The 26,167-nt window shown below is 36.3% G+C and overlaps 1 protein-coding gene across 5 annotated transcripts in view; it reads right to left on the bottom strand.

Moving 5' to 3' along the window:
• The window catches only part of GULP1 (GULP PTB domain containing engulfment adaptor 1), a 272,666-nt gene that overhangs the window by 27,162 nt on the left and 219,337 nt on the right, over nucleotides 1-26,167 (bottom strand). For all 5 annotated transcript variants that reach the window (XM_056111742.1, XM_056111744.1, XM_056111745.1 and 2 more), the window contains exons 6-7: nucleotides 20,287-20,385; nucleotides 14,050-14,187 (exon numbers count right to left, since the gene is read on the bottom strand). In XM_056111742.1, the coding sequence (XP_055967717.1) occupies nucleotides 14,050-14,187; nucleotides 20,287-20,385 (237 nt within the window). The remainder of the gene's footprint in view (nucleotides 1-14,049; nucleotides 14,188-20,286; nucleotides 20,386-26,167) is intronic.

Below are 26,167 nucleotides of genomic sequence, written 5' to 3'. Positions count from 1 at the left end.
TGGTACTATAGCTCTGAGGTAAGAGACACAAAAATATTGCCTGTGCAAGGTCCCTTGTTCATTCAGTCCTTGTGGGTGGTCCTGGGGTCCCCCTGGACCACTGAACTAGAACAGCGTAACATCAGGGAGTCTAGAATGGGACCACCTGACCCTGCTGGTCAAGAAACACTGGGAGTGACCTCCAAGAAATCAAAGTGCCAATAGGGAGCCCTCCAGTCCCCCCAATAATTTATTAAGTTATTTTTTTCAACCTTTCAAGGGTACAATATCTATCCACTTCTATAAATCTACTTATTTTAGATGCATATTTTTGTAGACTCCTTTCTGCTTCCTACCGAAAAATTATATTTGCATATAAAATTCTATTTCTTTATTATTTATTTATTTATTTTGACTTGGGGGCCACACTCAGTGGTGCTCATGGGCTTATTGCTTCTTCTGCTCAGGGATCACTCCTGGTGGAGATCAGGATACCAAATAGATTGTGGGGTATCAAATTTGGATTGGTCACATGCAAGGCAAGAGTCCTACCTACTGTATTATCTCTTTCACCTTGGAATTTATTTCCTCCTTTAGAATCCATATGGTTCTTATTTTCTTCTACTGTCCTATAGACATAGATAGCTAGAACATCCATGATTACATTTTATATTTTTGTTCTTGTTAGGCCACACCTGGGGGAATATTCTCAGGGCTTACTCCACGTCCTGCACTCAGGGACTACACTTGGCAGTGCTCAGGAGATCATCTGGGGTACTGGGGCTTGAATATGGATCAGCTACATGAAAGACAGGCACCCGCTCTGCTGTACTATTTCTTTAGCCCCTACTTACTATTTAATAGGAATATAATTAGAGTGGTTACACTGTAAACCCTGTTTTGTCCTCGGTCTTAGGAGGTAAGCATACAACTTCTCACCAAAAAGCAGAATGCCATCTACAAATTTTTTTTTTTTTTTTTTTTGGTTTTCTGGGTCACACCTGGCAATGCGCAGGGGTTACTCCTGGTTCATGCACTCAGATATTACTTCTGGCGGTGCTCCGGGGACCATATGTGATGCTGGGAATTGAACTCAGGCTGGCTACATGCAAGGCAAACACCCTACCCTCTGTGCTATTGCTCCAGCCCTGCCATCTACAGATTTTAAACATCAATTGATCAAGTGAAAAATTTCTTCCTTGGTTCCCAATATTTCTGGTCATTTCTGGCCCTTCTCTTCCCTGTTGATGTTATGGTGGGTGATAATTGGGTGTTGCACAAATGCTTTGTTGTGGTGCTTGCGGTTTTTTACTTATGGTGTTTTCCAGGGATACCACCTCAGCTTGTGGAGTTCAGACACTCCCAGGAGGTCACACTTCTTTATTTGCAAAGTTCACATGTGTCCTCACCATTGGTGACAACTCTGGCCCCAGTGCTTACATTTTCTTTTTTGTGACACTGTGCTCTGGGAGTTGTACCCTGGGTGGCTGTGAACTCACATACCTGGCTGCAATGTGCCAGAACTTAAGTGTACACTGGGAATCAGATAACAGAGCTGTGAAGCACAAAAAGTGAAGATGACAGGATCACACACTAGCTTTTGCAATGACACCAGGAGTAAACACGTCGTCTCATGCCTACGAGTAAAACAATTTAGCCATCAAGTCATCTCCTGGCTCCATTTAAGGATTTTTAATGATAAACATCTAATTATATTTTCAGTATGTTGAAAACCCTGATTGATGTGTCTTTTCTTTTGTCTGTTAGTAAGTTTAGTATATTGTTGAAATTTTGAGTATTAAGCAAGTCTTAAATTCCAGGACAAACTCCAGTGAATCCTATTGTGTAATTATTTTTCTATATTACAGAGTCATATTTTTCTAATACTGTTACTTTGGCATCCATATATTAGAGGCGTAATTTTTGCAATTTCTCATGCTCTTTTTCTCCTCTACACTGTGTATTTTGGCTTGGGTTCTAAGGATACACTGGTTTTACAAAATAATTGAGGAGAGGTCCCACTTTTGTATTTTTCAATAGGTTATATAGAATAATGTTAATTTATCTTGAAGCATTTTATAGATTTTTCCACTTAGAGCATCTAGTTTAGAGATTTCACTTTTAATAAACTCTCAATTGTGAAAAATTTGTTTTGTTATTAAATATTCTAGAGTTACTAGAATTATTTAATTGTGGGTGATTCGTGATGCTTTTTTATTTCTTGGGGAATTAATTCAATTCATCTGTGCCTATGAAATTTGTTCCATAGGCCATTATTTATATTAAACTTATTATTTAAATATCTGGGGAGTCTGCAATGAAGTCTTCATTTCACATTTGATATTGGTAACTTCTCTCTTTTTTCTTTTATTGCTCAGTCTTAAAAAAAATTGCATAACTTTTGGAGCCAGTGATACTGTACAGTGGGTAGTGTGCTTGCCTGCATACAGCAGACCCAGATTCAATCTGCAGCATCTCAAATGATTCCCTGAGCCCACAAGGAGTAATTGCTTAGCACCTCCAGGTATGGCTCAAAACCAACAAAAGATCATTACTTTACAGTCTTTAAAAAGAAATAGGCCCTGAATTTTATTAATTCTTTTTGTTTTAACTGTTTCTTTGTATCTTTCTTTTATTCTTTCTGCTTTGTTAAGTTTGTTATTTTGTTTTCTAGGTACTTGAGGTAGGAGCTTTGATTATTCATGCCTTTTCCTTTTCTTTCCAATGCATTTACAAATATGGATACTGAACATTTTTTATGGTTCATTGCCTGTAATGATTTTTTCCTTTAAAAATTTCTCTCTTTTATTTGGTGTATGGTGCCAGGATCAAGCCCCATGCTTTACATATGCAAAGCCATGGCTCTACTGATTTCCAGCTCTGAAAATCTCTTAGAAACACAAAAGTCATATTTCATTGCCAAGGTTGTGAAGTCCTCTGTTTTCTTTTGTTATTGATTTTTTCTTCAATTATATCTATTGCGATAATATGGTTTGAAAACTTTTCCATTTTTGTTTTTATACTTGCAATGCTACTATACAATTCTGACTAACAGTTTCAATAAAACTTCACCGTTCTCTCTAGGTCCTCTTTTCACTCACCTCTCTTTGCAGACCAGCTCACCATTCTTCTGACAAGAGCTCAGGATTTGCTTCTTTGGTGACTATCTATTCCCTTTTTATTTTTTTATATAGTTTACATATGTGAGATCATATGGAATTTGTCTTTTTCTTTTTCCCTTTATTTTTAAAATTCAGAATTTACCTCTGAACTCTCAATTCTATTCGTCTGATCCAATAAGCTGTCTTCATTGTAGGACCATGTAGTTTTTGTTGAAATAACTGCTCAGCACCCTAGAGCCGAAGACTGACTACTCCCATCCTTTTTCCCAACATCACTTTGGTTATTCTACGAATTCAATGGTTCCATAAAAAAATAGATGTATTTGTTCTATGTCCTTTTAGAATATCATGGGACTTTCATGAGTATACAATGAATCTCTGAGTCACTTTGGGTAGAATGGTCACTGTAATCTCAGTCTTCCAATTCATGAACAAGAAATGTGTTTCCATAAGAGACAGTGAAGGCCATTTCTTATTGATCAAAGGATCTGTACAACAGGTAGAACTTACAATAATAAATGTATATGCACCTAATGAGAGACCAGCAAAGTACTTAAAACAACTACTCATAGATTTGGAAAAAGACATCAATAGCAACACAATACTAGTGGGAGACTTCAACACTGCTTTGTCACCTCTTGATAGATCAACCAGACTCAAGCTTAGCAAGGACATACTTCATTTGAGGGAAACAATGGAAGAAAGGGACTTAGTAGATATATATAGGACACTTCATCCACAAAAAGCTGAATACACATTCTTCTCAAGCGTACATGGAACATTCTCCAAAATAGACCACATGCTGAGCCACAAAACATGCCTCCATAAAATTAAGAAGATAGAGATTGTATCAACAATCTTCTCAGACCATAATGCGCTGAAATTAGAAGTAAATCACACACAAAAACAGAAAACTAAATCAAACACCTGGAAATTAAACAGTGCACTATTGAACAACGAGTGGATTAGACAGGAAATCAAAGAGGAAATCAAAAGATTCCTAGAAACGAATGAAAATGAGAACACGAGTTACCAAAACTTATGGGACACAGCAAAGGCTGTGTTAAGAGGAAAGTTTATAGCTCTACAAGCATTCCTCAGGAAGGAGGAGCGAGCACACATAAGTAACCTAACCTCACAGCTTAAGAGCTTGGAGAAGGACCAAAAAAAGGAGCACAACCCGAACAGGAGAAAGGAAATAATAAAACTCAGAGCAGAGATTAACGAGATGGAAACCCAAAAAACAATCCGAAAGATCAATGAAACCAAAAGCTGGTTCTTTGAGAAAATTAACAAGATCGATAAGCCTCTAGCAAAACTCACAAATAAAGGGAGAGAGAAAACCCTAATAAACCGAATCAGAAATGAAAAGGGGGTCATTACAACAGAAACCACAGAAATTCAGAGGATCCTCAGGGAGTACTTTGAGAAGCTTTATGCCACGGAACATCAAAACCTCGAGGAAATGGATAAATTCCTAGACTCCTACAGACTCCCAAGGCTGAACCAAGAAGACCTGGAATACCTGAACAGACCTATCACCATCAAGGAAATTGAAATGGTAATAAAAAGTCTCCCCAAGCACAGAAATGTGTTTCCATTTATCTGTCTTCTAAAATTTTTTTTAATGGTGGTATCATTTTCACTAAATAAATTGGTCACCAATTTCATTAATTTCTTGATACCCTTTTGCATTGTTGTTTACATATTTAGAATGCACCTGATTTTTGTGCACCGATTTTGAGGCCTGATTCTTTAATGTATAGATTTTATGTTTTGTGTGTGCATGTCTGTATGTGTACAGTCCAGTTTCTCCATGCACAGTATAATATCATTTATGAGTCGTGATAAAAGTTTGACTTTTTTCTGTTTTTGAGACAGACCCACTGGTGCTCAGGGCTTTCTCCTAATACTAGGCTCAGAAGTAACTCTTACTGATACTTGAGGGAACGTGGTACAAAGCAAGGAATTAAATCTAGTCACATGCTAAGCTCTCCCTAATGTACCATCTCTTAGGCCCTACTTTGACTTCTTCAACAAGATTAGAATCCTTTTAGCTTCTTTTTTCTTGCTATATTGTGTGGCCAAGGCTTCCATCACCACGTTGAATAACATCAGTGAAAGTGAACATCCTTGTCTTGTCCTTGATCATAAAAAAAAGGTTTTCATTTCTCGTGCAACCCCCATAATTTGGGGAGTTGTTATATGATTTTTACTATAGTGAATTTATTCATTTCAGATTTGCTGAGGGATTTTTTAAAAATCGTAAAAGAGTTCTGAATTTTGGGAAAAAATGTTTTCTACATCTACAGAAAGCATCACATTTTATTAATTTGGTGTATTCAATTAATTGATTTTTATATATTGAACCATCCTTACAACCCTGCAATGCATCTGCAATGATGTGTTTAAAATAATATTGTAATGTATTCCCTAGGACATTATTGAGGATATTTTTCACCTTTATCAAGTCTACTAATCTGTAATTTACATTTTTAGTGATGACTCTTTTGATATGTGATGTCTTCCCTTTGAAATGAAAATAAGGTGTTCCATAGAGACTGTTCAGGTGAATTGTTGTTTCTTCCACTCCCTGGAAAAGATTGAGCAGTACAGACAATAGGTCCTTGATTCTTAGATTAACTTTTGTTACTTCAATTCTTTTAAATATGAGGAATAATTTTTAGCCCAGATGTGTTCATTTATTATTGCTGAGAGGAACTTCTCAACAGATGTTAATTAAATCCTATTAGGATGTTGATGCTGTTGACTAATTTTATTTCTTGATAGTGGTCTCTTTATTTGCAGAACATAGCAAGAAAGTCTTTAATGACAATTTTTTTTCATACTTTTTATGTATTTCTTTTCATTTGGCAGTTTGAGTTTCACTTATTTTGTAGCCCATTGGATGGATTATACACATTATTAGTGTATACACATTACATAGTCCTTATGAATGTGACTATTATATAATGTCTTTTTCTGTATCCAATATTTATTTGAAGTCTGCTTTATCTAAGTAAATGATTGTGTCCATTAAATGACATTTGCATATTATATTGTTTGACTATTCCCTTATTTGTAGTGTGTGTCCATCACTTGTAGGATAGTTGTAGAAAGTTTCTGTAGAAACTATGTATGAGTTATATTCTGCACCTCATAATCCTTTATTGTTGTGACGGCTGAGCATCACATGTATTTGGTAGTAAAGCTTATAAAGTCAGCCATCATGCTTACCAAGGTTCATGCCCTTTTGATTGCAGTTCTGGTTGATTGTACACACATTTCTGATCTCAATTCTTGCCAGAAACTACACACTTGGTAGCAGTTCTTGCACATCATGTTGCCATAGTAGCCAAGAATAAAACACTTTAGTTATAGTTCTGTGATGGTAATGTAATACAATACCGGTGACACCAGGATTGAAACTGCTGCTGTGCCAGGAAAGTCAGTTCATTGTCTACAAGGTGCTCTATCAGAGTTAGACCCAGTTCCCTAAATTAAGTAAAAGTAAGTAAGTAAAGGCCCTCCTGTTGTTCATCGATTTGCTCGAGCGGGCCCAGTAACATCTCCATTGGAGATTTTGTTATTACTGTGTTTGGCATATCGAATACAACATGGGTGGCTTGCCAGGCTCTGCCGTGCAGGCGAGGTACCTCGGTAGCTTGCCAGGCTCTCCAAGAGGGGTGGAGGAATCGAACTCGCGTTGGCCATGTTGGCTGCGTGCAAGTCAAACGCCCTACCGCTGTGCTATCGCTCCATCCCTAAGTTAGATTTTGAAAAACTTTACTCTGACAATATAGCTGAACTTTTGATGCATTAGAACCTGCTTGCCAGATGATTTTTTTTTCTTTTTGGGTCACACCTGGCAATCACCGGGGTTACTCCTGGCTGTGCTCAGGGGATCATATGGGATACTGGGAATTGAACCCGGCTCAGCCACATGCAAGGCATACATGCAAGGCAAATGCTCTATCTGCTGTGCTATCACTCCAGCTCTGATTTTTTTTTTGTGATACACAATTTTTCTTTTCTTCCTTTATGTTTTTTAATGATATATACCTATGAATTTCAAGAATATTTTATTATAAAGTTTTTTATTTATTCATAGTGCTTTAAAACTGACACACAGATAATATTTTAAAGTTATATAGTCCAAAATATAGTTTTAAAAATATTTTTTGATTTTGCGGGACACCTGCTGGTACTCAGGGACTGTTACTTGGGGGCTATATATGGTGTCAGGTATCAAAAATAAGGGTTGTGGGCTGGAGCGATAGCATAGTGGGTAGGGTGTTTGCCTTGCACATGGCCGACCGGAGTTCAATTCCCAGAATCCCATATGGTCCCATGAGCACTACCATGAGTGCAGAGCCAGGAGTAATCCCTGTGCATTGCCAGGTGTGACCCAAAAAAGGAAAAAAAAAATCAGGGTTGACAGCATGCAAGACAAATGTAATCCAGTACTATCTCATATGCCCCCACATAGTTTTTTATGGTTGCTCTAGGACACACATTGCATTTATATAATTTTGGAAAATCCATTAAATCTGTTAATTTTCCAGGTAAGTCAGGTATAGAAATCTTTTTTTTTTCTTTTCCTTGTTTTCTCTTTTTTTGCTATTTGGGTCACACCCGGCAATGCAATGCACAGGGGTTACTCCTGGCTCACGTACTCAAGAATTACTCCTGGCGGTGCTCAGAGGACGATATGGGATGCTGGGAATCAAACCTGGGTTGGCCGCGTGCAAGGCAAACGCCCTACCTGCTGTGTTATCACTCCAGCCTCAGGTACAGAAATCTTATGTTCTATTGTATCTTTTGCACTTCCCTTGTTTATAACATTGTTGCCCAAGTTCTTTTATATATATTCATTTAAATCATAATCACAAAGTATTTCTTCCTGTGACTATAATATTTTATGATTATTTTGTGACATTTGTTTTACTTTCAAAGAACCAATTTTTTTTTCACTTTTCTTTTTTCCTTCCTTATGCACTTAGGGTCCTTTTTGTATTATCACCTTCCTATTCAGAGAACTTAATTTAGAATTCATTTCAAGTGTGGGGAAGATCTAGTAATAACAAATAGCATGGTTTTGCTTCATCTGATGTTAAAAAACTGTTCTCTTTAAATTCCTTACATATATCTTTTTCTGAATACAGGATTCTGATTTGACAGTTTTGTTTCGATTTTTAACACTACAAATATATTGTGTTAATTTTTTTGGCCTTTGGGGCTTTCATGCAGAAAAATACTGTCTGTCTTTCAAATTATTTTCCTGCTTTAGGACTTGTTTACATTTTGTTGCTTTCAATATTTTCCTTTTCTCAGTTTTTATAAAATTTGGCTGGCATGTGTTTGTTAATCCTATTCAAAGTTCACACAATTTCTTAAATCTGTAGGTTATATATTTTACAAAAGTTGGAGAAGATGTAGCTATTATTTTTTTCAGGTACCCTCTCATGGATTTTTTTTTCATTTTTCCACTTTCCAAGACCCGGTGACTTGAATGGTTGATTTCTTATTATGGCTTGTCTTCATTTTAGTATTGAATCTGTTGACTGTAAGATAACAAGTTGTTTTGTCCTTCCTGTATAGCCTGAGGTAGTTTAGGTTTATTAGGTTGCTCCCATCACAGTGTTCCCATTCCTCTGTGTTTATTTGTAAACTTTGTGTTCTGTTGACCTGTAAATATTGTTTTTTCCTCTTTTCCCTAAGTCCTTTGCATAGTTTATTCAGAGCAATGTCCTTTTTGTATGGACACAAGAAGATAGTATTTGTTATGCTTTTGTAATGTGACTCTCAGTGATATTTTTCTCCTGGGCATCTGTTCTCTCACCTAAGCCTCAGCTACCCTTACTTCTTAGCACCCCCAAGGGCATGGTCCTGATGAGGGACTGGATGGAACCAGGGCAATCAGTAAGCTATGTGCTACCCTGGCATCAAGATGGGCCTGGCCAAAGTGCCTAATGCTTAACTATAAGCATTGGTCATAGACAAATGCTGTCATGATCCAAAAAGTAATAAGGAGATTCTAATCCTTCTAGGGTTAGGAAAGATTAATCTGACCTGAGTTCTGTAATCTCAGTCTGTGGTAAAATGTTCCCAGGAGAGCTGGCCTAAAAGCCTCAGTGTATCTTTTACTGTGTCCATACAAAAATAATTAGTATTAAGATGTTGATAGAGTTATTGGACTGAGGAAAGAAGAAAAACACCTTAAGAGGTATTTTGCCCTTGGGCAGTCAGGAAGGTCTTTGGAATATCCCTATGTGATGTTTAGTCCTTGAGCCTAGCAGTCAGGAAGGACTTTCTATTGTTGATTTGGCTACCTTATTGGGTGAGGTGTCAGCCCAGAGTGTTGAATTGGAGAGCTGGAGAGAGTTGGAGAGATGAGAGAGAGCAGGGCAGCAAGATGATGTGTGGAGAGACTAGCAAGGGGGACAGAGAGAGAAGAATGTAGAAGAAGAATACAGGAGTAAGCACGTGGAGAAAGAAAGCCCAGGCTGCAAGATGGAGTGGAGAGATGAGTGGGAAAGACAGGAGGAGATGGGAATGAGGGGTTTGAACTAGAATGGGAGGCTCAGAGAGGCTGGGGCAGGCATATGGGAAAAATTAAATAAACGACAACTGATCAATCTTCGAGTGGTCCTCCTGTGCCCCCCACCCCAGAACAAAATGCGGGTGGTGAGGGAGAGAGCCATTGGGTCTCTCCCTGGCCACCCCTTGAGGTTATACAGTTGACTCTTCCTTTTTTTTCTAGTTTAAGATCTTCCTGTGACTTTATCAGTGATTTTCAAAGAAATCCTGGTTATCTTAAAAATTTTATTATAAATTTCTATAATTTTAAAAGTTTTCTTTTTTTAAGTGGCATCAGCTACAACTACATGGTGAACAGGAAAGATAAAAGCACCGCCTCACAACTGTCTTTTGGTATTAGATGTATAGCTGCCTCATTGATTTTTTTCCTTCTTACAGATGGACAGAGAAGGTTATCTAGTTCCCCTGACTATCCAAGACAGTGGGAAAGAGAATCATTAAGACATTACAATGCTGTTTAGCAGTAAATTCTAGTCCTTAGTATAGGTTGATCTATCTTTCAAATGCTACAATTTCAGAGGCAATACAAAAGAAAAAACTACAAGTGGGTGAACCAGGTTTGAGTCCCAGAACCCCAGTTGGTTTGGTCCAACCCAAGCTTGGTTCCCTGAGCACTGCTAGGAATGATCCCTGAGTGCAGAACCAGAAAAAGCCCTGAGCACAGCCAGTTGTGGCTTCCAAACAAAAATAACAAAACAACAACAAAAGCAAAAAGTAAACTACAATGAATGGATAAGTCAAACGCTTCACTGTTAATATTCCCACCACTGTGATCTGGGGGAAGTAACAGTTATGGGAGTAATACAGCAAGATGGGATGAATGTAACAATGGCAATTTTGGGTCAATGTTTATCTTAAAATTACATTATGAATTTTTATAAATGAACGAACTTTGGCTAAGTCGCATATATGGTTTCTTATAATAAGAAGAAAGAGTCCTGCTAACCGTACCATAATATATTATCCTGTTTTAATATTCTTTAGGGCTGGAGCAATAGCACAGCAGGTAGGACGTTTGCCTTCTACTCAGCTGACCCGACCATGCCGCATTCGATTCCTCCATCCCTCTAGGAAAGCCCAGCAAGCTACCGAGAGTATCTCACCCACAGGGCAAAGCCTGGCAAGCTCCCCGTGACATATTTGATATGCCAAACACAGTAACAATTGTCACAGTGGAGACGTTACTGGGCCCGCTCGAGCAAATCAATGAACAACGGGAGGACAGTGACAGTGACAATATTCTTTTAATACCTAAAATGAGAATCAAGGTAGAAGTTAAAAAAATCTAAATAACAATCAAATCAATTTTATGGACATAGCCATAGTCCAGTCCCCGGACCCAGGGACAGAGTTTCTCTGCTTGCTCCTACCAACCACAGGTGACAAATCAAATCAATTTTATGGACATAGCCATAGTCCAGTCCCCGGACCCAGGGACAGAGTTTCTCTGCTTGCTCCTACCAACCACAGGTGACAAAGGGATTCTACTCAGGAGCCCCACCCTACCCTGCCCTGTCTGCTTCCATCAACCACCCAGGGATCAGATTGCGCACAGAAGACCCACCCTACCCAGATAAATACCCCACTGGCAGACTTCCACTATCGACACTACCTCCACTACCCAGCCGTTGCCACACTCAAGGACGCTTTCTGGACCCGCGCGACCGCGACACATCATAAGACACTAAATACCCATCTTCCAGAATTGTTGTACCATACTTGATAGGGTTCAAAAATGGTAACACCTACAAGGTGATTAGAGGTCGCCCCAAAAGCCTCTATCCCTCTCGGAAAGACTGGCAAGCTACTGAGAGTATTCCGCCCGCACGGAAGAGCCTGGCAAGCTATCCGTTGTGTATTCGATACGCCAAAACCTGTAACTACAACTGGTCTCATTCACCTGACCCTGAAGGCTTCACTGACATGGCAGCACTGAGAAGGATGAGAAAGGAGAGGCCGACAAAATCTCAAGGCCGAACTAGGCTGCCACAACGACTCATGAGCGATCGGTTTGAGACTCTTCATGTTCCCAGAACGAACAGATGCCATTGGGCTACACTAACACGCGGCAGGGACAAATGGAGACGTTACTGGTGCCCGCTCGAGCAATTCAACGACTAACAGGAAGTTAAGTGATTTAAGTGACTAAGCCATAGTTAGAGATAGTAAACATTACTGCGAAAATGATAAACTGGAACTTAAGAAAAATTCTTTGAACTCCTGAAGGTGGATGCCAACTCAGAGTTGGAGAAATAGCTTGGATCTGTGCATTTCCAAATCTAGACTTCTATCTGTAGCGGAATAACTTGGTCAACTTTCCAAATAGATTTGTTATGCTCCATCTCCAACAGATTAAGATTTTTTTTAAGTGTGAACCAAAGGGCTATATTTTAAAAGGCACTTCTTTTGAAAATTAAGTACAACAGTGTTTGCAAGATACTGCTGTGGACTTCAAAAATTTCTTGCCATTTTATTAAAAAAGTGAAGATGCTAATCCAAAGAGAATTATAAGTAAAAGTGAAATTCTGATAATCAATTATGAACAATTATAATCAGGAAGAAGCAGAGTCTACATTTCTAGTATGATGATGAGTCTATAGCAAGCTAATATTTAAAGTGGAATAAATTTGGCCAGAGAGCAAATAAAAATATATATCACAAAACACAAAGCTAAATTTTATGATTAACTGTAGCACTGTAGCACAGTCTTTCCATTGTTCATTGATATGCTCTAGTGGGCCCAGTAACATCTCCATTGTGAGACTTGTTACTGTGTTTGGCATATCCAATACATCACAGGTAGCTTGTGAGGCTTTGCCATGCGGACGAGATTCTCTTGGTAGCTTGCCAGGCTCTCCAAGAGGGGCAGAGGAATTGAACACGAGTCGGCCTGGTCAGTTGCATACAATTTAAATGTCCTACCTGCTGTGCTATCGCTCCCCAGCCCTAAGATTAACTGTTATTTATATTTTATTCTAAGGAAGTTTATTTCTCTGTAAGACAAGAAAAAACTGAGTTTGATGCAATTGTTGCTATGTCTTACATATACTCAACAAATATCAATTTTAATCTCCAGTATTACAAAAGAAAAATACTTGCAAACAATTATGGATGATACACTTGAAAGTAGAATATAAAGTGTTCATTCAGTGAAAAACAATTTTTAGGAAAAAACTATGTACATAGATAGTATCTTAATATTCATGTTAATTTATGTGGGCAAGCATATTTTATGATGTTTCTTAATCTTTATCATATTCACAGTTTTTATGAGGTCAAGTAGTTTAGTATAAAGTTAAATACTAATATGCCTTTCAAGCTCTATTATTCAAAAGATATAGATGATTGCTCTACTTTGTAGGTTTTCTATGGAGTCTTTCCTTAATGAGAAGTTAATTAGAATCTATTCTCCATATGATGTAATAGTCACACATGTACAAATTGAAAGTCAATTTGTTATCAAGATGTTCACATACTGAAGCCATAGAAATAAAGTATAGTGATAATGTTATTCTTTTCTATTTTTGACAAGAGGGAAATGATTCTTTTTCCTGCCTAAGCAAATAACATTATTGAGGTTAAAATTTCACCTTCATTAAACTCTTTAATAGTTTCAATATGTGCTTTAAGTTCACATTTTATGTTTTGAAACTTGACTCAAATTATTATCAATAGTTTATGTTTACAATTACATTTTAAGGGGATATCCTTAAATTTTAAGATAACTAAAGAACTTATAGAATGAATATTACTTTAGAATTCACCAATGTTCTTATCAGATAAAAACTTTATATTCACAAATATATACACACATAGAAACAAACATACACACTCCTATTAATGTTCATAATATTAAATTTTATGAATAATGAAAATTAAGAATAGAATTTTCAGAGTATTGGAATTTTTTTAAAGGTGCCATGCAGATTTTGTTTTTGGAAGTTTAAAATATTTTCACCACATCTATCTCATTCCATAAAAAAAGTACTCTGATGACCATTATTTCTTGCTTTGTGTGTATGCTACTAAATAATAGGTGAGATAAAAATAAATACATAAAATGACTACAAGAGAAATAAGTGCACAATAAAATAAGCTATCGAGTCAATATCTGGGCCACAAGCATGCATGACATTCGAAGAAATTTGCATGAAAGATTGTGCACATGAACATGAGAACTTAGTTAGGGATGAAACCCTGGAGCATATTCTCACAACAGAATGAATCCATTAGTCTAGATAAGTATTTGCAGACCTTACTCATTTCCAAATACTTTACTAATGCCGGAAACAAGACAATCCCTTGCCTGTAACAGAACAAACCACCCTAAAACATCTGGCATACTTACACACTTTTCGCTGTCAAATACATAGCACAAATGTTTATTTGACTCAGAATCTTTGCATATGAAAGTGAATATCCTCTTGTCAGTTTTATCATCTGCACAAAAAGATATTCTATGAAGCTGGCAATTGTGTTGGACTTCCTGTGAACACAGATACAAATAAGCAATTTGTGATATCTTTTATGATTTTCTAAAATAACAGTCAGTTTTAATACACACAATGTATGGCTGTAAAAATAAAATATTACTTGTCAAATTTTCGAGATTTGATTACATACTACACCCTAATGTTAAACATATACGTAATGGAGATAAACCTCCTGACTCAGGATTAACCAAAGAGTAATTTCAATAATATTAAGAAAAACGCAAGAAACTGATGGGCTTTCTCAGGTATAAGAAATATTACGAGAACACTGTTTTCAATCCTGAAATTTTGATTAGGAAATCATTAAATCCCAGAGAGGTTAATATGCTTCTCAAAGGTTATAAAATTAGCAGAATATTTAAAATCATAACAATTTTATATTATCTAATTATGCAATAAACACTACAGTTTAATACATAATTTCACCTCCACGTATTTCATTGAGATACCATTAGCCTTAATGTTCTTGTTAAACTGCACAGTATATATGTTAATGTTAAATCATAAGTACATCCTTCCAACTTCTACTGTGTTTTTCACTAAAGTAGCAAATGAACAAGATCTATAATGCAACTTCTAAATGACTCAATGAAACCTGTTAATCAGTAAAAAAAATTAAATACTACAACCAGACATATCATCTTTATCTAGCCATCTGCACCTTTTATATGAACAATCACTTGCCACTGTATACTTTCAAATCAGTGTCAGCAAGTTAAGACTGATTCACATTCGTACTCATCAGAATTGAAATAAATGTGAACAGCATTTGTATAAGGTACTGTATTCTTTCTTTGTATACACAAAATAGTAAACCAGGACTTCAGTAAACCTGAAAACTGAAGTGGGGGATTAAAATGAGGAAGTTTATAAAAATGAGAAAGTAAAAATATGATACTATTTTGTCATTTCAAGATAGTTTGAGTCATCCAATTCAACATCAAAGAGGTGCAAGGCTGGAATAAAGGAAGTACAGGACGAAGACTCATGCATTACATGTAGCCTACCCTGATTCTATCCATGGCACTGCACTATGATTCCCAAAAAAACCACTAGGAATGATCACTGAGCACAGAACCACGAGTAAACCCTGAGCACTGACACACCTGGCCTATACGTCAAAGTAAAAGAAAGAAATATAAAGTGCAAGGCAGGGGATACAGTACAGTGCACGCTTTTCAAGTACGTGTACTTGAATTCAATTTCAGCATCATAAATACAACAAGGAGGAGATGTTAAATTCTTAGGTTTTTGAGGAGTTATCTTCCCATCCTTTTGGTTACACTACAAACCAAATTTTGTAGTACACTGTCCACTGTACTACAATAAAAATGACCATATTTGTCTGAGACTATCCCTTTCCTATACTTTGACCAATTTATCACTGCTATACTATTACAGAGAAAGATTTATTTTTTCCAATTGCAGGAATCATTATAGGGAACATGAAAATGGGCGATTTATATATCTGGGCTTGAAGCCTACACAGTCCCTCAATGGTGAACCAACAATATGATAACAGATGAACATTGATTAGAAGAGTTGGGAATCGTTCCAGTTCTTTTTTCTTTTATTTGGGAGGGTGGAAAGGGAGAGGCACATCAGTTATGCTCAGGAATTACTCCTGGCTTTGCAATTAGGGAACGGTCCTGATAGGATTGATCCACCAATCCCACAGGGATTGTATGGTATGCAGGGGATCGAAATGGGGTTGGTGTGCATAGCAAGCACTCTACCAACTCTACCATTGCTCTGGCTCTTTAGTTCTAATTTAAAGTGACAAAGATAACTCTGGAAAGGTAAGACTAAGGAGCTGAGACATAATTGTTAAATTTTTATCAGTTATGTTATTGCAATGGATTAAAAACAAAGGCTTCGCTAATCACACTGAATTGAACCCCATACTTCTGACTTTCTTGAAAATAGGATTTTTGACTTGAGGAGGAATGCAGATTCGACAGTCAACATTTATGTAATAGAATTTATAAATAACAGATTGACAGGGATTTTATTAAGAGACACAATGGGACTCTAGAATCACCAACTAGTAACAGCACTCCATTTACATTGGCATGACACACATACACACACACAAACACACAAACACAGCAGCAGCAGCATTACCTTGACATGCATTCTGCCCTAAAGTTATGCTGCTATCAAAATATTAGTTCTTAACACTAAAAACATTCTCTCTGTATAAATTAATCATGTAGTTTATATAAATATGGTAACAGTTTTATAAATATCTTCTAATATAGATTCTTAAGTTTTATATCAATACATTAAAATACAAAAAGTGTACTAGGTATCCATTAATAGAAATTTTACTACAATCTGTAGGTTATGCTATTGGTGAAAACTTATAGCCTTGGATATATTAATAATGGGTAGGCTCAAATAAAAGATATAGATAGTGGTACAGACTCTGGAGAACTAGGTTATGATGAAAGTAGAGTTAACTTTGTTTATCAAAACCATTAAAATTAACACCATGCAACCATTTTACCTAATAAAAATAATTTTAAAAAGTGAAACAGTGGAAGTATATGTAGATGATATAAAAGGCATATGACAGCCCTTGGCATTTGAAGATAGTATGGTTTAAAAAATTATCAACATTCACCTAGAAGTGGAATTAATAATCAATTATACATATACACTTCAAAAGTGTTACAGATCTATATAGTTAAGAAGAATTTTCTTTAGTTTAGAAGAAATTTTAAACACAAAGATGGCCTACAAATTACCTCTCTAATTGAATATATTCCATTATGTATCAATTTCATTTTTAAAAGGAAATTCAGGGCAAGGATTATCTATCTTATACTGCTTATAAGATTGAACTTTTGGCTGCACTGTCACTCTGTAACTTCATGCTTCCTTAACTATTGTTCTTTTATAACTACTATTTGTGTAATTATTTTCTTTTTTTCTTTTTTTTTAATTGCTTTTGGGGTCACATCCGGCAATGCACAGGGGTTACTCCTGGCTCTGCACTCAGGAATTACTCTTGGCAGTGCTCGGGGGACCATATGGGATGCTGGGAATAGAACCCAGGCAGGCCCTGTGCAAAGCAAACACCCTACCCGCTGTGCTATTGTCCCAGCCCCTTGTGTAATTATTTTCATCCAACACACCTGTTTAGCAGAAAATGCCTCACTTTAAACTGTGTTTCTTGCAGGCAAACTACATACACATACACATACATATATATGTATATACACACATACATTTTTAGCCACCTCAGCAGTAGTTATTTAAAGACAATCATAATTAAGTAAAGTCTACATTTACTATTTGCTATATCATAGTGAATGCAAGTAATAGAAGTATCAAATAGTTTTAGAAGATCCTAAATCCATGGCTTGAGTGTTTCAAAGGAATGCTATTGCTCTTCAATTTGTTTTTGAACAGCAACTGTGGATATATCCATACCTAGTCCAGTTGTTCAGAAAATATTAAAAATGCAAATTTTCCATGAAAATTCTAGGTTAAGTTAGGGCATGAACTTAATTCTGTAAATGACTATGACTTTTACTGCAAATATTTCATAGGCTACAGTTTAAAATTGCATGCTGCCAGTGAAGTAAGCACTATACCAACTCTTCTCGAAATTTACTGTATATTAGCATTACTGTATTTCTTCAGAAAGTTTCCTGGTTGTACCAATGCGTCAAGTCAAATGATCAAGCTTTAACATGCATGACACTGCCAGGAGTTCCTGGGTCTATAGAGGATGTTATAAATGACAGATGCTAGACCAATGAAAAGTTTCAGACATGTGAAAAATGTTTTCCCAAGATATTGCTGGGCTTTAATTTAAAACTGAGACCATTTGTAGGTGTTAGGAGAAATCATCAATAACACATTTTTTTAGATAATTGGAGCTGAATGTTAATCTGTTCTTCCAAACAAACTTTCAGGATTTTATCACAATTACTAAACAAAGATTCTGAAGAACTATCAATAAAGTATTGCTTTAGTTAACTGGAGTTACTATAACAAATATCGATAGCATATTTAGTGATGACTCTTATGATGGGCTGGAGTGATAGCACAGAGGGTAGGGTGTTTGCCTTGCATGCGGCAGACCTGGGTTCAATTCCTCCATTCCTCTCAGAGAGCCCGGAAAACTACCAAGAGTATCCCGCCTGCACGGCAGAGCCTGGTAAGCTCCCTGTGGTGTATTCAATATGCCAAAAACAGTAACAACAAGTCTCACAATGGAGACTTTACTAGTGCCCGAAGACAGTGCTACAGTGCTACTATAGCAACAATATATCACCATCTTGGTGGCTTACATAGCAGAAAACTACTATCACATCATTTGGGAAGCCTTAAATCCAAGATTTGGTTTCAGCTGAAGCCCCTCTCTTTGGACTGTAGATGACTGTGTTCTCACTGCCCCAGCTGCCATGTGTTCTCAGGAATCTACGAAAGTCTGGAGGTACTCTGTCTCTTCTGCTAAGGACAGCTGTTCTACTGAATGAAGGCCCAAGACGACCTCCTTTAACCTCAATTTTCTTTTTCTTTTTTCTTTATTTTTTTTCTTTTTGGGTCACACCCAGCAATGCTCAGGGGTTCCTCCTGGCTCATGTACTTAGGAATTACCCACAGTAGTGCTGGGGGGAGGCATATGGGATATTGGGAATCGAACCTGGGTCGGTCGCATGCAAGGCAAATGCCCTACCCGTTGTGCTATCACTCCAGCCCCTAACCTCAATTTTCTTAAAGGCACTATCTTTAATCACAATCATAATGGGAATTGCATCTGACTACCAAGAGTATCTGACTGCACAGTAGAGTCTGGCAAGTTCCCCATGGAGTATTCGCTATGCCAAAACCCAGTAACAATGATGGGTCTCATTCCCATGACTGTGAAAGAGCCTCCAATGTGGCACTTGCTAAAATCTCAGGGTTGGAATGAATAGAGACATTACTGGTGCCTGCTCGAGGAAATCAATGAACAACAGGATGACAGTGATACAGTGACAATCAGACATATTAAGTCACAGAAAATTTTGGCTATTATTTGTAGTAGTGTTATCATTGTTAGTTTGGGGCTTCATCTGGCTTTAATCAGACAGGTATTACTCTTGGTTTAGCAGTCAGGGATTATTCCTGGAGGGGTTGAGGGGTCATATATGGTACCAGAGATGGAACTAGGGTTGGCTCCATGAAAAGCAAGCTCTTTAACAGCTGTACTCTTTCCAACCACTAAATACAACTCTTGAGTTTACACTGTGCCATGACCTGCATTATGTCCCCCAGTTCATAAATTGAAGCTTTAAGCACCAATCCCTCAGAACCAATCCATACTTGGAGATTGAAAGAGGTAGTTGAGTTAAATGAGATAGTTAGGGTTATGGTAGGTAACTGATCTCTTTATAAGACATAGTACTGAATAGGGCTACTTCAATCACACAGAACCAATTGGAGAGTAGTCAGAGAGAACTACAGGCCAAGAAGAGAAAACTTAACGAAAACAACCCATTCTCAGCTCAATCTTGAATTTCCGGACTTTGTGCTTTTAGGTCTTCAGTACTTTTTAATGGTATATCTAGGAAATCAATACACATTGGTCATGTCTACAGCCAATAAAAGTCAGTTCAGGATATTTTAACAAAGAAAACACTGTCTTACTGTCATACTCAGTGAACCACACTTTACGTACCTCTTTTAAGGAATAGCAGAAAAAACACAACTAAGTGCATCTTATATAAATTATTACATCACATACATGCTGATGATCAGGGCATGAAAAAAGAATTCCTAAGTTACTTTATTTCCTAGAGATGCTAGAAACTTTTAAGCGGTTAACACCTAACATCCAAACAGTTCCAGTGGGGGGCTGTGCCTTGCATGAAGCCAACCCATGTTTGATTCCCAACACCAAGTATACAGTCCCCAAAGTCTGAGCACAGACTTGGGAGAGAAACGCTGAGTAACACCAAGTGCAGTCCCCAAGTTAGTAATAATAACAGCAAAAGTTTCAATGTGTAACAAATAATAAATATCTATTAAAACTGGAATAAATTTGGAATTAATGAAAAATCAGAGTGCATCTAAAATTAGAGAACAAGTCTTACCTTTGTTTTGGGTTCAAGAATTTTTACTCCATAAATTGATATTTGCAACTCAACTTTAGGGATTTTCTGACCTTCAGATTTCTTGATGTGTCTTGCAAACTACAAAAGAAATATCATTCACAAAACAGTAGTTTTGTATCTTTTTTGTCTGTGGAAAGGCACAGACAAATAAATATCTGTCAAAATTAAATATTATGTGTTTGATTTTCTTTAGTTATTGTTTTTAACAAAGTGCAATATAAATAATATAAATTTGGCACTGCTTCAAACTATTTAGAAATAGTATTCTATCACTATTATCTTTACAATTTTTTAAGATATACTTAGTCACTGTCCTCCCATTGCTCATCGATTTGCTTGAGCAGCCCAGTAACATCTCCATTGGAGACTTTGTTGTTACTGTGTTTGGCATATCGAATACATCACGGGTAGCTTGCCAGGCTTTGCCGTGCGGGCAAGATGCTCTCGGTAGCTTGCCAGGCTCTCCGAGAGGGGTGGAGGAATCGAACTCAGGTCGGCCATGTTGGCTGCGTGCAAGGCAAATGCCCTACTGCTGTGCTATCGCTCCAGCCCAGATTTAGTATAGAATTGTAAATATATGTAATGTTTTCCCAAAATTATTTATGATACCTTCTTTATGAATCAATAAGTACATATAAGTTCTTATTAAGATCTATTTTGTTTTTAAAAGACAACCAGAAAACTCATCCACTTTGTAAATATAATGCTGCAAGTTTTGGTGGTGTAACAGGATTCCCACTGAATATGAACGTAGACAATATATTTAAATTTTTTATTTTAGAATATATGTATACACTTTCTTGTTAGACAAAACAAAAGATACATGCTGTTAATCATTGTCCTATGAAACCATAAGAAAATATTATGAGTAAAAACTTTGTTCTTTGTTTATATGACAGTTGAAGCTTATTGAGTGTCTTGATTCTATCTGGCATGAGTCTCTCTATATTTCTTCCCTTCTCTTCTCACCTTTCTTTTGAAAACTTGGCAATAAATAAAATGAAAGAACAATTTCTTATACCTATTCTAGGACTCTGAAACATTATTTCCTAGTACAACATTTTTTCAACATATGGACCATCCTAACTTGACTCAAAATAGATCACACATAAGACAGTGTGGGGTTTCAATCCTCTTTTGTGTGCCTTATTTATCTGCATTGTGTATTTCTTTCTAATGTAGGGCAGATGTGAATACACATGGTATAGTTCAGAACCTGGAGTAGAGAGTGGCTAAAGGCCATTTTTTATTCTCAAGGCTTTGTGCTACAATGGGGGATAATATAATAAATGCATACATGAGTGCCTTCAAGTGACTGCCTTGATATACTGAAGTGGGGTACCATCTGTCTCATTTCTTTCTGGGTGGTATAATTTTTTAACATGATGTCTGTTCTGTTCAATGAATGTGGGCATCTTAAAAAAATCCATTTGTACTAGACTCTGCACATGAATTCAACTAATTTGGGTCAGATAAATTTGACTATTTTCAAGAGACTTGTTTTGCTTCGGTGCAGATCTTTAAATATTATCCCATTTATTTCCCAGGAAAACAGGATTAATTTTTGTTCTTTTCCTTTTATAATCTTCCTGTACTGGCATAATTAAAACAAGTTGGGGTTTTAACATATAAAGGCTTACAAAATAAATCAGCTGTTCTCCATCTACGTGAATACATCTGAACAAAGTCATTCTCATCCTTGGCTGCAAAAGCACTCTAAGCTGGCTTCCCAGTTGCTGTTCTTTTCCAGAAAAAGACAATGAGCTGTGGCTCATAAGGCCTTTTCCACATCTGGACACAGCCATCCTGTGACCTCTTTTTGTTTCCAAAAAAGTCTATCACAAAACAACCACCACTATTAAATTTATCTGTTATTTCATTTTTGCCAGGAAAAAAAGAAAGAAAGAAGGAATGGAAGAAATGAAGGCAGAAAAGTGGGGGTTGAATAAAAAGAATTTAAGGAGTCAAGGAAGGTCAGAGATGGAGAAAGACAAGGAAGAACACAGAACAAAAGAAAATAAAACATAGAGATGGTCTGTGGCTTGTGATACCTTTTTAACACTGATTACTGTCAACAGGAAGTAACTGTATTCAAAGAATATTCAGAACTCATCCAATCTAATCTTCCCATTTTGAGGACAAAAAAAAAAAAACAACTAAGTCTTAGAAGTTATTTATATTGATCATAATGTAAATCTGTAACAACTTGTCTGATAATCTAGTTTTGCAGTTACTCAACTAAAATAAAAAAAAGATTCAGCAACAGCAACCTAGCAAACAGTTCCCCATACTTCAAGGTTTATCTTGCTATTGGCTTGACTGTGCTTGACTGTAGTACATAGGCTGCAAACCAACTTATGCAAAGGTTGTATTTGTCAAACTAGAGCAAATATTTTTGGATCAGCCTTATATTTCTTAAAATATAGTTAAATTACTGAATTGTCTATTTGTATACTGTCCTTTCGCTGTTCATCGATTTGCTCGAGCGGGCCCAGTAACGTCTCCATTGTGAGACTTCTTGTTACTGTGTTTGGCATATTGAATACTCTGGGTAGCTTGCCAGGCTCTCTGAGAGGGGCGGAGGAATCGAACCCCACACACTCTCCATTGATCTACCCATCTGTAGATTTCACTATGTTCCAAAAATATGTCGAATTTACATACCTAAATACCATTCCTTATTCTTTTGGGGAGTACAGGAGACAGAGACTAAGGGATGTGTTATGTCTCTAATCTTCCTTGACTTCTTAAATTCTTTTTATTTAGACCCCACTTTTCTCTCCTGCCTTCATTTCTTCCATTCCTTCTTCCTTTCTTTTTTTCTAGCAAAAATGAAATAACAGACTCCTGGCGATGCTAGGAAGTCTTTCAACGTATGCTTAGGAGACACTAGGACATCTCCAGGCGATTCTTGTCCTAATGGGTCCTAGGGTAAATGAAAGGAATCTGATGGTGTGTTGCGGTGCTGGCCTTCGTACTGTGGAACGACCAGAGACATACCTATCTCTCCTATTGTCCCAAACCCCCCAGGTTTCTAATTCTTAATACTCTATCCTTTTTTTCTCCATAATAAGTAGGTGAATATAATATTTTTTAAAATACTGGCAAATTTCTTTCCATTTTATATTCAATGTATTCATGTCATAGTCATCTAGATATAGTGATGTACAATCACCACTAGAAAAATCCAATAAAAATGAGTTCAAGTCGGTAAATCTTAAGCAATTCATAGAGTTATATTGTTACCACAAATAAACAAAATCCTTGTCCATTATAAAATAATGGAGAAGAATTGAGTATTACTTGAAATACATAATATTAGTAAAATATCTGGGCACTGGTGAGTAAAACAACTAAAGAGAATGAAGTGAGCACTGAGTTTCAATGTCATTATTATGCAATTTTTATTCATTTCTCAGACAAAATCCTTTAAAAAAATAAATCCAACTATATACTAAAAGAATATACATTATTAGGCAAAAAATAAATAGATAAATTTATTTTTTTGAGTTAACTTCTCAGATCTGTTCCTCGTTTCTAAGAACTATAACTCTGCCTCTCTGTGGTTTTTCTATTTAAATTGTAAATTTATTATAAAATATTCCTGATTATCTTGAAGGAAAAGCAGCTTCATGTGCATATTAATTAAATTATATGTTGAATAAGAATATTAATTAAATTAACTGCTAAATGAGTTATTAAATAACTTGCTATATAGATAAAGAAAATTATTCTGCACAGAAAGAGTGAAGTTAGTGTGAAAATACGTTGGACGAGACTTAACAGAACTCAACAATAATCCCAAGGGTCATAGCCTTTGAAAAAATTTATGTAATTTTAATTAGAAGTGAGAAGTCTCTCCTCTAAAATCAGTGTTAAGAAATACTGACCCCTGAGGCTGGAATGATAGCACAGCGGGTAGGGCGTTTGCCTTGCACGCAGCCGACCGGGTTTGAATCCCAGCATCCCATATGGTCCCTTGAATAATTAGGGGACCACCAGGAATAATTTCTGAATGCAAAGCCAGGAGTAACCCCTGAGCACTGCCGGTTGTGACCCAAAAAGAAAAACAAAACAAAACAAACAAACAAAACCCCAGAAATACTGAACCTTACATATTTATAAGAAAAATTAAAGGGTATGAGTTCACCTATTAATATATATCTACATGCAGACATAAGAAGCATATTTAATATAATGGAATGTCTGACATTTGTATTTAATGCATTCATAAAAATAGACAATGATTGAAAGTTAATTATTACAATTGGAAAGTTTGGCAATTTACTAAATCATAGCCTAAAGCATGATTAAGAAATACTGTTGACCATGATTGAAATACAGAAAATAATTGCTTTTGATAAATGTAAAACCTGAAAACTAAAACTTTAGCATAAAAGTGTATTAAAGAAAAAAACATAAACTATAAGTTCTCCTCAAAATGACTGAAAAAATGCACAATTAAAAAGTGCCACTTTTCATTTTTTCTCTCAAAACAATCAGATATCACTAAAAATAGGAAAATTAAAAATACATATTTTGAAAATCTCAGATTTTGAGTTAAAGTCAAAAGTTGATGTGGTAAGATTGGAAACTTTTGAAAAATGAACAAACAAAATAACAATGTTATTTTATGTGAAAAATAATATATTAAACTATAAGAGACAAAAAATCAGTCAATATACATAAATTAAAGAAAAACAAGCAGCAAATTAAAATGGGGGATGTCGGGCAGACTTTCCTTCTTTAGTAGAGCTATAGCACCATCTTCTGGTCATTTCTACATGACAATAGACAACAGAGGAGAACACAGATTTTTAAAAATTAATGCAAATATTGTTTACTTTAGGTGTACTCTCTGACTTTTGACCAAGATAAGTTGGGGGAAATAGATGAAGAGCATATTTTTGCTAATTTTCATTATCCATTACCCTAACTTTTTTTTTCTGATATACAAAATGTTTTGTAGTAAGTTTGCATGCTTGCATACTAAATACATATTTATTTTGGGTTACAGTGATTGTACAGCAGGTAGAGAGTTTACCTTACATGTGGCCAACCAGGATTTGATCCCCGGACCACATATAGTCTCCTAACACCTATAGGGGGGGGATCCCTGAACACAGAACCAGCAGTAAAGCCTAAGTACTGCCAGGTGTGTTGTCCCCAATCCTCTTCACACACACCCCTCCCCCCACCCCAACACACATACAGAAAGAAAAAAGAAGGAAAAAAAAACACACGTTTATTCTGGAAAAGATAAAGCGTCTATCAACTGACAATGCATTTTTAAACTGTATTACATAACTTTTACCATAAATCGTATCCTTTATTAGCAGTCGATTTTCAAACAGCACCAACTGTTACAAAATCATTTAATTTCAAACATCTCTTTATATTTTATTTTATTATAATGTAAATCATTTTTTCTTTGGGCAAACTAATAAAGTGCTATATATAAAGAAATGTTATGTGTAAAAATAAAACATTCTGACTGTTAAAGTTAGACACCTGTCCAGAGTTTGCAATATTTTGAATATTTATGTAGAATCTTTTTTTTTCTTTTTGGTTTTTGGGCCCACACTTGGCAATGCTGAGACTACTCCTGACTCTGCACTTAGTGATCAAGCCTGGTGGCACTAAGCAGATCATATATGGTGCCTAGGAAAAAAAAAAAAAAAACCAGCTAGGTTGCATGCAAAGCAAGCATCCTACCCAATCTACTATCACTCCAGTCTCTAAAACTGAGTCTTAAACTGAATGTTGTCTATAAACTGTAAGACTTTTTGTACTTTTTATTAGTTCTGAAGGCACTGACCAAATAAGGGCAAGTCTTAATAAGCAGTGGGAAGTTACTTAT

The sequence above is a fragment of the Sorex fumeus genome, unplaced genomic scaffold, assembly GCF_029834395.1.
Source record: "Sorex fumeus unplaced genomic scaffold, SorFum_2.1 ptg000014l, whole genome shotgun sequence".
In the NCBI taxonomy this organism is placed as follows: domain Eukaryota; kingdom Metazoa; phylum Chordata; class Mammalia; order Eulipotyphla; family Soricidae; genus Sorex; species Sorex fumeus.
This window is presented reverse-complemented; position numbering and strand designations above follow the sequence as displayed.